General features: G+C 32.0%; 1 protein-coding gene across 3 annotated transcripts; it reads right to left on the bottom strand.

Annotated features, from left to right (window-relative positions):
- Positions 1 to 5,046: 5,046 nt before the first annotated feature.
- LOC111405809 (membrane protein of ER body-like protein) lies at positions 5,047 to 11,661 on the bottom strand. Of its 3 annotated transcripts, XM_023034864.1 has the most exons (9): positions 11,304 to 11,661; positions 8,810 to 8,905; positions 8,208 to 8,597; positions 7,989 to 8,099; positions 7,694 to 7,780; positions 7,233 to 7,469; positions 6,150 to 6,302; positions 5,984 to 6,045; positions 5,047 to 5,706 (listed from the first exon to the last, which is right to left on the bottom strand). In XM_023034864.1, exons 1-9 carry the CDS (start codon positions 11,476 to 11,478, stop codon positions 5,236 to 5,238), a joined length of 1,782 nt encoding a protein of 593 aa, XP_022890632.1. In that variant the 5' UTR covers positions 11,479 to 11,661; the 3' UTR covers positions 5,047 to 5,235. The 3 variants fall into 3 exon arrangements, with proteins under 3 accessions (XP_022890632.1, XP_022890633.1, XP_022890634.1); XM_023034865.1 differs by lacking the exon at positions 7,694 to 7,780; XM_023034866.1 differs by lacking the exon at positions 8,810 to 8,905.
- Positions 11,662 to 15,746: the final 4,085 nt, after the last annotated feature.

Raw genomic sequence — 15,746 nt, 5'->3', positions numbered from 1 at the left:
TGAATATAACGTGCCAAATTTATTATTTAACTGAGGTTGTTTATTAAATTGGTAGCCATACAATTAGTGTTCGACACCTAGTGTAAAATGATTAACCAAAGGTCAATTATTCACATTTAACAAACAATGTAAAATCTAGATTTAATTATGTTCGAGATTATTCTGTCGTATACTTAAAGTTTTCTTCTTGGTAAAATTGTTCACACTTGATGAGCAGTTTTTTTTATTACTTTACCTGTCGAAATTATTTTAGTTCACGGTTATCTTCTCGTAAATTCTATAATTTACTTAATTTTACCTGTCTAATTGATCTAATTAAACACGTGATAGTGTTCTAGTAGATTCTTTTGGTTCTTTATTAAATACTAGTATAATATACATAGTTACTGATTAATTAATCTCCAACACGATTTCTCTCTAGTGGTGTGAAAATTCCAGAAACATAATATTATAATTTATAATTAGGAAGTTGATGCAACGTTGTGGGCTTTCATACAAGGCACGTAACGTGGGAAAACATAGATTAGTAATAACATTAAAATAAAGTTACATGTCATATCATGTCACAATCCATGATATATATATTGATGAAGGGTTATATTCCATGTAATAATTAAAGAACGCATTCAATCTTCAATTTGATAAAGTCGATGTATATGACTTTTATTGCATTTATGATATTTAAGAATGCGATTAAACACCTTTAACCATGGATGATAACATGAGTTGATTGCTTGTGTAGGGTCCAAAAAAATTTGTTCTATTATTTATATCAATATATTCATGTTATACGGAACTCACTCAACGTCATATTATCATATATGTTTATAATTCAAATAAGCATATTTCACACGATTATTGTAGGCAGCTGAGATTTAAAAAGAGTAAAAACATATGGTTCATACATGACTATATATATATATTAATTTCTTAGAGATCTTTTACAGTTGAAGAAATTATCCATGTGAAGGTTCTCTCAGAGAATCTTGTAATTTAACATTCTCCCAAGACCTATTCGAGGGCACTTGAAAAAACTGCTATAGCCCGTCGTCTTCTTTTACCTTAAATTAATTAACAGTGCTCGCTTTGAATCAATATAACATGACTAACACTTTACTTGAGATAAAATGTGACTTCTTTGTTCACGACTTCTTTAATTTGATGGGAAAAATTAGATAGAAAGAAAAAAACACTATCTATTTGAAATGTCACTTCATGACTTTAGCTATTGAATTAGGATAGCATAGAAGACTTATAGAGAGATTAATATGTAACACAGGCTCGACTAATTACGGTACTAAAATCTTGTAGCTGGTGATAAATCTTGGTCTCTGCCTCTCACTGGGATGAGTGATGCCGTGGCTTCCCTAACAGTCTAATGAAGATAAAATCAATAGTTTTAAGAAGCCGTTTTTCTATTCTGTTTCTTAGATACCTTTAGTGTAATGAACATAAAATCAATAATTTAAAACATTGGATGGGTACCTTCAGTTAAGCAATAGGAAAATGTCTTTCTTGCGTAAGTGTACCTCTTTCTTATAGGTTAATTCCTAAAATGGATAAGTATACCTGGAGCTCAATAAACTCTGTTAATGGTAGTTTCTGCTTTGCACCAGATTAAACGGTAATGCCATCATCCTCTAATTGATATAAATTGTTCCAAAGATTCTACAAGTAGGTAGAAATTCAAATAGCATAACATCATTGGAGAGTTGAAAAACAGTTTTTTCAACCCTCCAATCATGGAATTCCACATGTACATTATGGATACCCTTATGAACACCATAATGTACATGTTGAACTATCCTTAGGCTTTAGCACCGCACACCAATGGGTCTTTTCTATGGACTCCAGAATAATAACTACAATTTTATAGCCACATTGAGATCTCCTTTAGAGTGCATGTATATAAATCGACTCGTCATTTTTATATCTTGGTGTCTTACGTTATTTATTTTGGTCTACATGACCAAAATATAAATGGGAAATATTCACATTTAAGGGGTTAAGTATGATCAATTTCAGAATTAAGAAACAATGTTTAAAACTTCAAAAATCATTAATTAAATTGTACTTATGAAATAATTAATTAAAATATATTAATGTCACAATTCTATACAATTTGGTCGTAGATTATCAAAATAATTAGTCACAAATTACTTCTTGATTACAAATCAAAAATCTCATGAGTCACAAATTATTCATCTGTCACAAATTAAAAAAAAAATGTTCGAGATTATTCTGTCGTATACTTAAAGTTTTCTTCTTGGTAAAATTGTTCACACTTGATGAGCAGTTTTTTTTATTACTTTACCTGTCGAAATTATTTTAGTTCACGGTTATCTTCTCGTAAATTCTATAATTTACTTAATTTTACCTGTCTAATTGATCTAATTAAACACGTGATAGTGTTCTAGTAGATTCTTTTGGTTCTTTATTAAATACTAGTATAATATACATAGTTACTGATTAATTAATCTCCAACACGATTTCTCTCTAGTGGTGTGAAAATTCCAGAAACATAATATTATAATTTATAATTAGGAAGTTGATGCAACGTTGTGGGCTTTTATACAAGGCACGTAACGTGGGAAAACATAGATTAGTAATAACATTAAAATAGAGTTACATGTCATATCATGTCACAATCCATGATATATATATTGATGAAGGATTATATTCCATGTAATAATTAAAGAACACATTCAATCTTCAATTTGATAAAGTCGATGTATATGACTTTTATTGCATTTATGATATTTAAGAATGCGATTAAACACCTTTAACCATGGATGATAACATGAGTTGATTGCTTGTGTAGGGTCCAAAAAAATTGTTCTATTATTTATATCAATATATTCACGTTATACGGAACTCAGTCAATGTCATATTATCATATATGTTTATAATTCAAATAAGCATATTTCACACGATTATTGTAGGCAGCTGAGATTTAAAAAGAGTAAAAACATATAGTTCATGCATGACTATATATATATATATATATATATATTAATTTCTTAGAGATCTTTTACAGTTGAAGAAATTATCCATGTGAAGGTTCTCTCAGAGAATCTTGTAATTTAACATTCTCCCAAGACCTATTCGAGGGCACTTGAAAAAACTGCTATAGCCCGTCGTCTTCTTTTACCTTAAATTAATTAACAGTGCTCGCTTTGAATCAATATAACATGACTAACACTTTACTTGAGATAAAATGTGACTTCTTTGTTCACGACTTCTTTAATTTGATGGGAAAAATTAGATAGAAAGAAAAAAACACTATCTATTTGAAATGTCACTTCATGACTTTAGCTATTGAATTAGGATAGCATAGAAGACTTATAGAGAGATTAATATGTAACACAGGCTCGACTAATTACGGTACTAAAATCTTGTAGCTGGTGATAAATCTTGGTCTCTGCCTCTCACTGGGATGAGTGATGCCGTGGCTTCCCTAACAGTCTAATGAAGATAAAATCAATAGTTTTAAGAAGCCGTTTTTCTATTCTGTTTCTTAGATACCTTTAGTGTAATGAACATAAAATCAATAATTTAAAACATTGGATGGGTACCTTCAGTTAAGCAATAGGAAAATGTCTTTCTTGCGTAAGTGTACCTCTTTCTTATAGGTTAATTCCTAAAATGGATAAGTATACCTGGAGCTCAATAAACTCTGTTAATGGTAGTTTCTGCTTTGCACCAGATTAAACGGTAATGCCATCATCCTCTAATTGATATAAATTGTTCCAAAGATTCTACAAGTAGGTAGAAATTCAAATAGCATAACATCATTGGAGAGTTGAAAAACAGTTTTTTCAACCCTCCAATCATGGAATTCCACATGTACATTATGGACACCCTTATGAACACCATAATGTACATGTTGAACTATCCTTAGGCTTTAGCACCGCACACCAATGGGTCTTTTCTATGGACTCCAGAATAATAACTACAATTTTTATAGCCACATTGAGATCTCCTTTAGAGTGCATGTATATAAATCGACTCGTCATTTTTATATCTTGGTGTCTTACGTTATTTATTTTGGTCTACATGACCAAAATATAAATGGGAAATATTCACATTTAAGGGGTTAAGTATGATCAATTTCAGAATTAAGAAACAATGTTTAAAACTTCAAAAATCATTAATTAAATTGTACTTATGAAATAATTAATTAAAATATATTAATGTCACAATTCTATACAATTTGGTCGTAGATTATCAAAATAATTAGTCACAAATTACTTCTTGATTACAAATCAAAAATCTCATGAGTCACAAATTATTCATCTGTCACAAATTAAAAAAAAAATTATAGGTCACTATTTATTTATCGATAACAAATAACAAATTTTAAAAGTCACAACTTATTTCAGGATCATAAATTATCAAATGACTGGTTATGAACAAATTTTTTATGTCCAACACTATTTATTGATTACAAATTATCTATATTATTGGTCACATACTGTTTATTGATCATATATTAATCAATTTATTAATCACAATCAATCAAATAATTTGTGATCACCACAACCTCACCACTATCTCCAATATCATCATTGCCAGAATCACCACCACCACTACCTCACGACAACCAGCAACAACATCGCCATCTCCATCTCAACAAAACAAAACCCCACCACCAAAAACCACCACTCCTTGACCACCAATGCGACAGCATTGCTTGCACTACCATGACCACCAAATGAAACACCAACAACCACAAAAATACTCAAACTAAACGATTTAATAAAAAAACAAAACTTTAACAAGGCGGTGACAGCAGCAATGGCACCACTATGTGTGGTCATTAATATTTAAAAAAAAAAAACTTTGTAATAATATTATTAATATCTTAAAATTTTAATAATTATTTGATTCTTGAAAAAAAAATTGCAAATCTTAATTTTGAATTGAAAAGTTTAAAACTCTGGTTGTATGTGATTTCCACAATACAAATAGAGGTCTAAGAGATCAAATGGATGTCCTTCACATATTCAAAAATAATTTATGTCAACATATAGTACCAAGTAAACATTTAAAATGCAAGAAAAAAACATTGAAATTTATTCATACAGCCGACATAATTTCATACATCACATAATACAAAACCGAGTTAACTTCAAGAAAGGGAAATACTGACAAACAACATAATATATGATCCTAAACACACAACAACAAACTAAAACAGCCTAAAGTTCTTAGTCTAATTCGACTCTCGTGACATCAAGAATAAGACAAGTATGGAGTGGTAGAATATATCCTGGAATTGAGCAAAGTAGTAGGTGTAGGTGAGCTTGGCTCAAACCAGCCAAGCTTCTCAACAAGTATCTTGATTAGATCTCCCATTGCATAGGCAACACCAGAAACAGCAACTGCATTGCTGATATAGTACAAAATTGTTTTGAAGTATGCAATAAATCTGTGTTCCCTTTTACAATAAGCCTTTCCAATTGAAAGAAGAATTATGCATATAAGAGAAGCTGCTGCAACTGCTATAATCGTGTAATCTTTATTGCCAGTCTTCTCGAATGCCAAGCCGTAAACTGCAGGAGGGATTAGGCCAAATAGAAGGAATGATAAAAGGGCAAAAGTGAAATGGAATAGGAAGTTCTCTCTCTTGCCAACCAGTTCTTGGTATCTATCTGTTTTTTCATTTGAGTCTGGTACTGGACACTCGTTCTTCATGTCCCTCAGCTGCAAATTTTCACAGGATTTTGACGATTAAGGAAATAAAAATATATCAATGGGAAAATGTTGCCATAAAGTAAGAAACATGACCATTAGTACTTAGGTCAAAGATCTAGAATGCTAATTCTAACCGGCCTTTTATAGTTCTTATGTCTGAGCGTGCAAGCAATTCCACCACACAAACTATTGAATTTTTACATAATCACACTCTTAGAAATGGCAATTCTTTCAAAAACGCCATCAATTTACTAAAACATTTGCCATGGAAAAGATAATTACTCACATTATGAGCAATAACAAATATTCCACTAATCACATTTGCCAATCCAAGAGCCACAATGTTCACTGCAACAAGAGTAATGTGTAAATAAAATCTCTATTTTTTAGAAAGATCACTATCTACTTGTTCTACAGATTAAAGTTGTAAATATTTATACTGAAAAACTTACCTGTGGCAGTTTCAGAAGCAGCTGCAGATGACACTATACTTAAGCTTGCGATTGTTTCCACTAGACCTCCATAAACAATACTCTTTAGAATTTCTAATGATTTCGAACCATCTTCCAAGAATCCTGGAGGGACTACAGTTGTAGGACCAGGTCCTGCGATACATATAGTTAACTATTAAATGGAATGATTATCAAGAAAGCTAATTTCCTAGTGTAAATAGCTTCACAATTTTCAGATTTTGTATACAATTTGATCCTGTTTTATTTCACTATCCGGTTTTGAGAATGGTGTCTAATGATATTTTCTTCCAAGTTTCAGTAAAATCTTTTCAAAATTAAAATATACGATAATTAAATTTAATAATAAGATTTTAAAAAGGGAACTATTGCTAAAGAGTTGAGGTTTCAAAATCAAATTTGATAAGGTAGATTATACCTATGAAAAACGAGAAAACAACACTTGTTCAGTGGAGTTCAATAGTAAGCACCAAACATCTCCTTAGTAGTTTTTGTACTATAAGTTGGTGCTACGTTGTTGAGACTGGAGTGTCACCAAATACTAACCTTGAAAAAAAAGTGAAGGCAACTTTTCTCGAACTATTTCCAAGATGCAAAGTTCTTATCACTTTCAAGTTTCAACTGAATTCTGGGATTGATGCAAATACATTTTCTATTCAAATAAGATGCCAATGGAAAGTTTATAAAGTTAGGGATTCGACGCACTTTACGGATCTCAATTTGAATATTATCATAGAAAGTTAATAATTGTTTTTCTCAAGAATGGTCAGCTGCCTATTCTACTGGTGAATTGGAGAAGTTTTCATCTTTTAATCTTCTAAGAGAGTTCCAAAGAGGTCAACTTGTTTCTAGGTCAATATGAAAGAAATGTTTTGCTTATAGTTCAAATATTCGTCAAAAGAGTTTTAATAAATATTTATCTTGGAAACACCTATGGTTTAGAGGGTTGTTCTAGCCTAGAAATACTCTTCTCATTCTAATAAAATTCAAAGATTGGAATTGTGTGTTAATAGATTTTGAGCCTTTGGCTCATTATATTTTCAGTTGTTCTATATTACTGATTACCTGGTTTTTGTATAAGTAAATCTATCTGATCTCCCTCTGAGTTAGATACTCCAGGTGGAGGAACTTGAGGTTGATTTTCAGGTATATTGGGCCCATGGGTCGTATAAGATGTGGATCCCTCATTTTTATTTGCTTCATTTGCAGGTGATGAAGTTACATATGGTGGACGAGCACGAGCCTTGGAGCTAGTTAGGCCTTCGTTATCATCTTCCTTCAATTGTTCACTGTGATCATCATCTGCAAAAAAACATGTTGAATATGAAAATATTTTAAGCAATTTTCTAATTTAACAATTGACATAAAAAAATCGTGGATTACATGTAATATTAGGACATATAGAAAATTGATAAGACTAAAAATTTATTGACATTTAAAAAATATGCTTATTTATTTATTTATTTTTACTACGGGAGAAAATAAAAGTAAGAACGAGTAAACACCCAGTTGAGAGGACGGATTACCGTTTTCTCCTGCTTGCTGATGATAAGTCTGTGCATTTTCGTTTTCTCCTCGCTTCCCAAAAATCCAAAACAGGTCGAAAACCCCTCCTGCGCAGCTTAGAAGTGTTAAAATATATTTCACTCCTCAATATGCTAGGGAACAAAAACACTATTTTAAACGTGTTTTGCATCTTAAAAATCCAGATGCACATTGTCCTAACATGTTGCAGTACTCTAACTGCAATTAATTAATTTTGCAATTGAATATATAGGATAATACAACAAAGATTACATTAATTTCTGTAAATTTAGGTACCTTTCTTCACTATGGTTTCACCCTCATCATTCGCGGGAGCACCTGACGGAACTCTTGTGCCTTCCGGTTCTTCTTTACTTCCAAAACATCGGAAAGGATTTAGGGTATTCCCTACTCAGTTAACAAAACACAGTTCCAACATTTTAGTAAAAATAATAATAAATAAAATCATCTTTTATATGTAGATGCAATTGCATGGGAAATGAGAAAATCTTGTACCTGAAGGAATGAAAATGCTGAAGCACGATAAACATCCTAACAATCCCATTTGTTTCTCATTTTTAATTTGAGGTTTTTTCCTACGAAGAATAACTCTTGTAACCTCAGAACTGCAATTAGGACAGTATATATTGTGTGTATGCATTTTCCCAACTGCCCTCTCGAATTCCAGCTCTAGGATTTCCTCTTCATTTTCTTCTACTAAATCAATCTTTACGGGTCCTTTGCTTGAACCCTCTGAACTCATAATTCCTTCCTTCTGTAATGAGCCCGAAAGTGGAGCATCCAAAATAAGTGTCTTGTTTATGACGGAATTTAGAATCTTCGGAACATCGTCGACATCCACGATACCGGAATTTTTCTCCGAAAGCGACCGTTCAATTGCAGTACCTGCAAACAAGACATCACTCATCAGGTACATCATATTAAAATTTTGTTTAAATAAACGTGCCTGGTTTTGACGAGGATTCTCAATCACAAAATGAATTTGTGAAATTTGTATCCAAGTACTTTGGTAAGAATAAATTTGGATAAAATATTTAAAACTAAGAAATAATTACTAATCCTACTACTTTATCTATTATCAGAATTTACATACTGACCTCTAATTCCAAAATCGAAAGATCTTCGATGAATATGATCAACCCAAGTGTTTCTAATTTGGTAGGTCCAAATGCAGTGTCGACATTTCCATATTCCTTCAGTCACAAGGAAGAATTGTTTCCAATTTTACAAACCGTTAAAACCCAGAATACTACATTGTCATAAGGTAGCTTAAGAATATATATGTAAGTATATATCTAGATTAAGCACGTGACGATCAGGCATCATATTCTTGTAGAAATAATAGCTCAGGGATAACTACATAAAGGAGACAACTATGGCATGGAATGGTACTATCCCATTATTGTGAAATTAATTTGTTAGTGTTAGTATAGTCTACCATTCCATCGTGTTACACGTTTTATCCAAATCTCACTCTTATGAATCGGAGTTTCTTAAGCTTGTGAAGTTAGTCTTTCCTTAATTTATTGTTACTTACTTGTTACGAAAATAAAAACATAAGGATTAGCTTAAGCAAATAGTTTTGGTTAAGCCAAATTGAACAGACAAAAACATAGTTCTAATCTAAGGTATTATCTCTAAAATCTCTAGTGAATGGGATATTGAAGAAACCAGCACCGCCATTCAAATAAGTATCTGGAAGCTTCTGGAATTTGAACATAATGGCTCCTAAGAGAAGAAGAACCTAGAATGTTGCTTACAATCCCCGTTTGAGCCACATTATTTCTCATTATATTAATTTAAATTTTTCTCTCACCTATTTTTAACCACACAATTTTCAATAAAATAATATTACGCGTAAATCAAAAACTTTTTAACCACTCATTTTTAAAAAAAACACTATTCATCGCATTATATTTTCCAGACTCCGCTGCCATTGAAGGATTTATCCAAAATTCTGCAGAAGTCTCCTCCACCAACAATAGCTTAGTATATGTATGTATTTAGCCTTTGTTCGAGGGACGGGACGGTGGGGCCCTCAAGATTAAGTTTTAACATTTTTTTATTTTTTTTTATGTATTTAGAATTTGCATTTTGTGAAGAAAGAGAGGTGTGTGAAATGAGAGACAGAAACAAAGTCAACCCAGTGTGTAAAAGTACTGTTTGGGCAACCTATACTGTACATTGGTATAAAAAATATGCAACCATGTTACACGAACATTCTGCCCTTGTTTGAGCCCCATTTTGATGGAAAAAATGAATTTTTAAATAGTGTATTGATGTAAAATGTGTAGTTAAAAAATAATAAAAGATTTTGAATTTACATATAATATTATTTTATTGAAGAATATGTAGTTAAAATTATGTCAAAACACTGTTGAAAAATTCATTTTCTCCAAAAAATGGGATCAAACAAGGGCTCTATTTGACATTGGGATGACCACATACACCCACACGAGACACGTGGAACCCACACATTCATGCAAGTGTGTGGTCATTGGTGCGTTTATCCTCACAAACCGTTTGGCATTATTTAAAAAATACGACCGTTTGTGCCTTTAATTTCTGACAACCCCATTACTTCCTGCTGTACCACAAATTATATCGTGCAAACAAATTCCCACGTTTTCCATTTTCCCAATTTCAAAAAAAAGAATTTCCATTGTTAATTTTCTCTCTGCCGGTCCAGTCGTCCAGATATACCAGTGTTTAGGACGATGCGCCAGCTACTCATAATTCATTTGGTTGAAATTTCCTTTCATTGAAACCAATGTTGCAGCCTTTGACATGTCAAACAAATATATGGTATCATAAATGAAATGAGGACAAAAGGACAAATAAGAGTGGGTGAAGAATTAGCCCCTATTTGTCATTCATTATCTCCCATTTGTTCTCATTCTTTTGTTTACTGTACTTATTTTAAACAATATTTTTTATTAAAATAATATTATATGTAAATAAAAAAAATTTCATTCTTTTTTAACCACACATTTTAACATCAATCACTATTCCATAATACATTCTTTACAAATAATGGATGACAAACACACCCTTAATCTTGGTTACTTGCGCCACATGAGCCCTCGGCGCCCCACCTATAGGAGGCGTCAAGTAGCACAAGCCCTCTGCACCTAGCAGGCTTCGTGAGTGAAAGTGTCGAAGTGTATAAATTTCTCTCAATAAAATGATATTTTAAGGATTTAATCTCAACAATTGATATCAGAGCTCAACAGATATATCTTATGTTTTCTTGATTCTAATACATATCTACACATTTATCGAGACTTCATTTTTACTTAAGAGAAGCTTCCACAATGTGTTATCTATAAGCTTAAGTCATTAGAGATGGTACACATTTACTTATTTAAATGTTATATTTGACATCCCAAGCATGTTATAATAATCATATTATTCATCAAATCTGGACATTTTATAAATTTTTAAATAAGTGGGAGTGAAACTTGAAATAAGATTTTTGCTTGGCTCTAATGCCATACCATGCTATAATAACTTCATCTAAAGATAGGTTAGAGTGTTTGGATAATTATGTTAGTAAAAAAAAAAAAAAACTGAAAATCTGTAGCTGGTTACCTGCATTCTCATCCAAGTAGACACTCTTCTTAGCCTCCTTGCCATTGTTATCTCCTCTCATCTCATGACTACTTTCGTGATCAGTAATGATCGTATCGTTTATCGTACTGTTGTCGTCACGGGAAGTTGTCCCTCTTTCCAAAAGAGCCTCGGCCGCCGGATGCACTACTTCCATCTTACCCTCAGCACTACCAAAAAAAGGAAAACTCACCTTCTGTTTTCTCTTGAGCTGAGAATGGCCAATTTAGGCTAGATATATATCTATTCTATCAGCCAATGGTTACAAATTCACGAACCCCTCTTGCAAATAAATAAGCATTCGGGTCAATCACTGATGAAAATTATATAATAAAATTCATGTTCTATATAGGTACGAATGCAAGCTGTACTAATCTGTTCAGCTTTATATCATGTTGGGTAAGGATCATGCTAGATGCGCCTAATTTTTTTTATCCAATAATTTACATACTTTCAGAATAAGAGTGTGGGAACCACATGTTGGGATTATTTTATTTACGCAGGATCCATGTGCTTGTAAGAATAGGTAAATTATTTGATAAATCAAATTACGTACACTTAGAATTATCCATTGGGTTGGGTAAACCCTAGCATTCGTATATTTTTACGACGTGTGTAGCACTGAATGTATAAATTAACAATTACTGTACTTGACACGTTTTTTTTTTAATAAGGAGAGATTAAAACATGGCCAACAGGGATTTAATGGTTCATAGACACGTTTTCAGCTCAATTGTTCAGATTTAAAATAAAATAAAAAAATTCCATGTTACTCTACCTGTCAAATCCTGATTTTATTAATTTCAATATTCTGTTTTAGTAGACTTTCAGATTTTATTATTCGTTAAATCAATTATGCTACATATTCAAACGCAAATTTAAATGAGACACGTGTCAATGTATGATTGGATAATTTTAAAAATTAAAAGAAAAATATCTAATTATTTTCTGACACATCAATCTATCTCTTCATTCCCTATTTTTTAAGTAGGGTTAAGTGGTTTTATTCTTGTTAAATACTAGACAAAATCCTAGTTACTGATTTTTACATATTTTCTACATGAGTTGTCTCTTCATAATGTGAACATTCAGAAAATATATAAGTACAAGCTTCTGTAGTGATATGGTCATTTATGGGGCACTCAAGTGGAAACACAATTAAAAATAAGGATAGTAATAATTATTTTATTTAAATAAAAGTTAATGGGCAGAACAAAGTTGAATAAGGATATCACGTTCACAAACTGGCAAAGACTTACTCGATCGAGTCAATATTTACTTTAGAAAAATATGTTCATTAAGAACGAACAAATTTTTAATATTTATCATTTTTAAGATACAACAATAACTTCAGCGCGGAATTAAGATGTTCTTAATAGTAGGGTGTCTCATGACTAATTTTGATCGAATCAAGAAAGGATGGCTTTCAATTTAAAACAACTTTGCTACATAGAACGAGGTCACGAACAATGTCTTTTGCGGTACAATGATTACTTTAGTACTAGAATTAAGATGAGTGCTAAATGTATATGGGTATCACAAAAATTTACATTAACGAAATGAATGATCGTCATAGAAATAAAATATACGTTTCCTGAGGGTAAAATTGTCAATTTGGGACCCAGATGTCATAAAATTAAAGGTTGAGAGTGAGGTAGTCAAATTATTAGGTTGGAGACCTAATTGCTATATTTTTAATAAGTTGGAGTCCCATCTGTAATATTACTGAACAGAGTAGTTCAATTAATACAGTAACGGATCATAGTCTATTGAATATGCAAAATAATTCTGACAATGCAGCGCCAAAGTGATCGGAACTTTTATGCATCATATGCAATTAAACTATATGTCGTAAAATTACAAGTGGTTAAGCTTGTTGTCTCAAAAGTTGTTGTAAGCGCAATTGTTACTCGACAAATATGAATTTATAAATCAAAACTTTTCTTTCTTCACGATTGACATTATTATAATGTTCTTGTAATTAATCATGAAGTGAATTGAAAATAAATCGTGCACACAATCTATCTGACAAAATTTCAAGTTTACGCAACTTCAATGTTGCTATTGACACTATGACGATTGTTCTTCTAATTGATAGATAGATTAGATATCAAAGAAGTCAATGTCGAATTCATTAAACTATCAATCGAGTATGGTATTTAATGATTTAATGATATATCAATCTCCGTCTTTGTTTTAGAATTTTATTTGTAGACTTTCAGAATTATCTAATAATACAAATTTTTTTAGCCTTATATATAGGCACTTTATCATTTTCCTGAAAAAATAAAGTGAAACAGAGGAGATTTATTTTCAATTTGAGTAATTATATTATAATAGTCGATGCGCTAACAATTTGTGAAATCTTTATATACGAAGTATAACATAAATTATATAATTAAGAATCCTTATAACAATGGCTTTATATGGTTTCATTATGTCCATTACGAGAAATTATTGAAAAAATTTAAAAAAATAAAATAAAATAGATCAAGTTATCTTCAATGATTATAGAATGTAACGTAAATTGAGTAATGACAGCATCATTCTGTAAGGAATCATTGGTCACGTGGGGGTTGGCTCTGAAGTCAACTAGCTAGCCATTACGTTGAAGTCGTGAGGTCTCGAACATTAGTGCTTATCTGAGGGGAAGAAAATATTAATAGAAGATTAATGTTATATTTATCAGTTAATTTTTATCAGATATTTATTTGAATTTACAATTTTTATCGATTTTTCAACTACAGACTTCATTGACATTTATCAAATCTAACCAAATGGATTCTATTATCAAGAAACTATTGATTTTCGATTTGGTTCAGATTTTTGGTTTTGATTCCTCGAAATCAGTCGAACCTAACCATGCTTAAGCCTACTTCTAGTTTTTTTAGTGAAAATTGCGGTAGCAATCTCAAACCTTTTCAATTTTTGCAAACTTTACCATAACCTTCATTTTGTGCTAACTAGGGGTGGGCGCGGGTCGATAACCGAACCGAACCAAAATTTTCGAGTATTTAGTAAATGGAACCGTCGGGTCCAAACATAATTATGGAACTGTTCGGGTTCGGTTCCGTTCGGTTCAGTTCGGTTCCGTTCCGTTCTGTACTATAATTAAATTTTTTAACATTTATAACAATATTATATAAATACAACTATTGATACATTCAATGGTTTTTGAATGTCAGAGACTAGTAAACTAACTTGTTCAAATGATCGTTACAATCAAAATTTCGATCGACGGAGGTCACAGTGTCGACCGACGATTGTATAGGTTTTGAAATATTGTAGGTGTTTAGAGTTATTTAGTGGATTTGATCTTGTTTGGCTAAGAAATAAAATAATAAAATAGGTAATTGGGCCAAAAATTAAAAAATTAGAAATGAAACAAATTATTGGGCCAAAAATTTGGATTTAGAAATCGTTAATCTGTTAATTTGTTTAGAAAAAATTAAAATTAAAATAATTTGATTTACTAAATATAAAAAAAATTAGAAAGATTCGATTTTTATTCGATTCTTCGGTTCTTGGTCTAGAACAGAGAACCGAACTGTACCCGTCGGTTCTCAATTCAGATACCCGTTCAGGTATTTAATTTAACAAGAACTGTCGGGTTCGGTCGGTTCGGTTCGGGAGATTTGCCCAGCCCTAGTGCCAACGAAAGGCCACAACTTTTCATAAATATACAACTTGAGTCCAAATGGATAGTCCATTCATTTAACTGTTAGTTGATCAAAGAATTGACTTTGACTGCAATTTTGACTAATTTTAAAAGGATAAAACGGTAACTTTACATTTTTCTTACATAAACAATTAAATTAAAAAAAAACGAAAAAAAAATTTTAAAAATGAAAGAAATCTACACCAAACCACCCATGCCACCCTACCTCGGCCCTCATGAAAACAGAGAGGCCGATGATTGACACTTTCTTCTTCCCCAACCCAAACACGCTCCAACCATAACATCAAGCATGAAATACCGGCCCAGAAGTACTTGCGAAGCTGAGGTAATTGCCGCCCATACCCCTACAATCACAACAAAATAGTCAACAAGCATACTATCAACATCAAACTTCAATTGGGTCACCAAAATTCGTTCCACTGATGCTGAATAGAAGCTAATGAGGGTGGCAATGAAGGAAACCTAGAGAAGTGTCCACCGGGGAAAAACTAGTGGTAAACGGCGAAAGAGAGGAACAAGTTCTTGTCATAAATGGAAGATTGTTGAGTCTAGGTTTATTAGGCGACCGATGAGGGTTGGAGAGTGTTGACACACTAAAAGTGCAGCCCAAATCAAATAGCCCAAAGAGTGAAGTTCAATTGGGGAGTCCAGGATAAAGGTCCAAACAGGATTATTGATGAATGCAGTGGAAGCCCACGAACACAGTAATATCATCGCTCAAGCTTGCAAGACGCCCAGAATCTGAG

The sequence above is a fragment of the Olea europaea genome, chromosome 12 (genome assembly GCF_002742605.1).
Source record: "Olea europaea var. sylvestris chromosome 12, O_europaea_v1, whole genome shotgun sequence".
NCBI classification, from domain to species: Eukaryota; Viridiplantae; Streptophyta; class Magnoliopsida; order Lamiales; family Oleaceae; genus Olea; species Olea europaea.
Note: the sequence above shows the minus strand (reverse complement) of the source record. Positions and strands in the feature narration are given on the sequence as shown.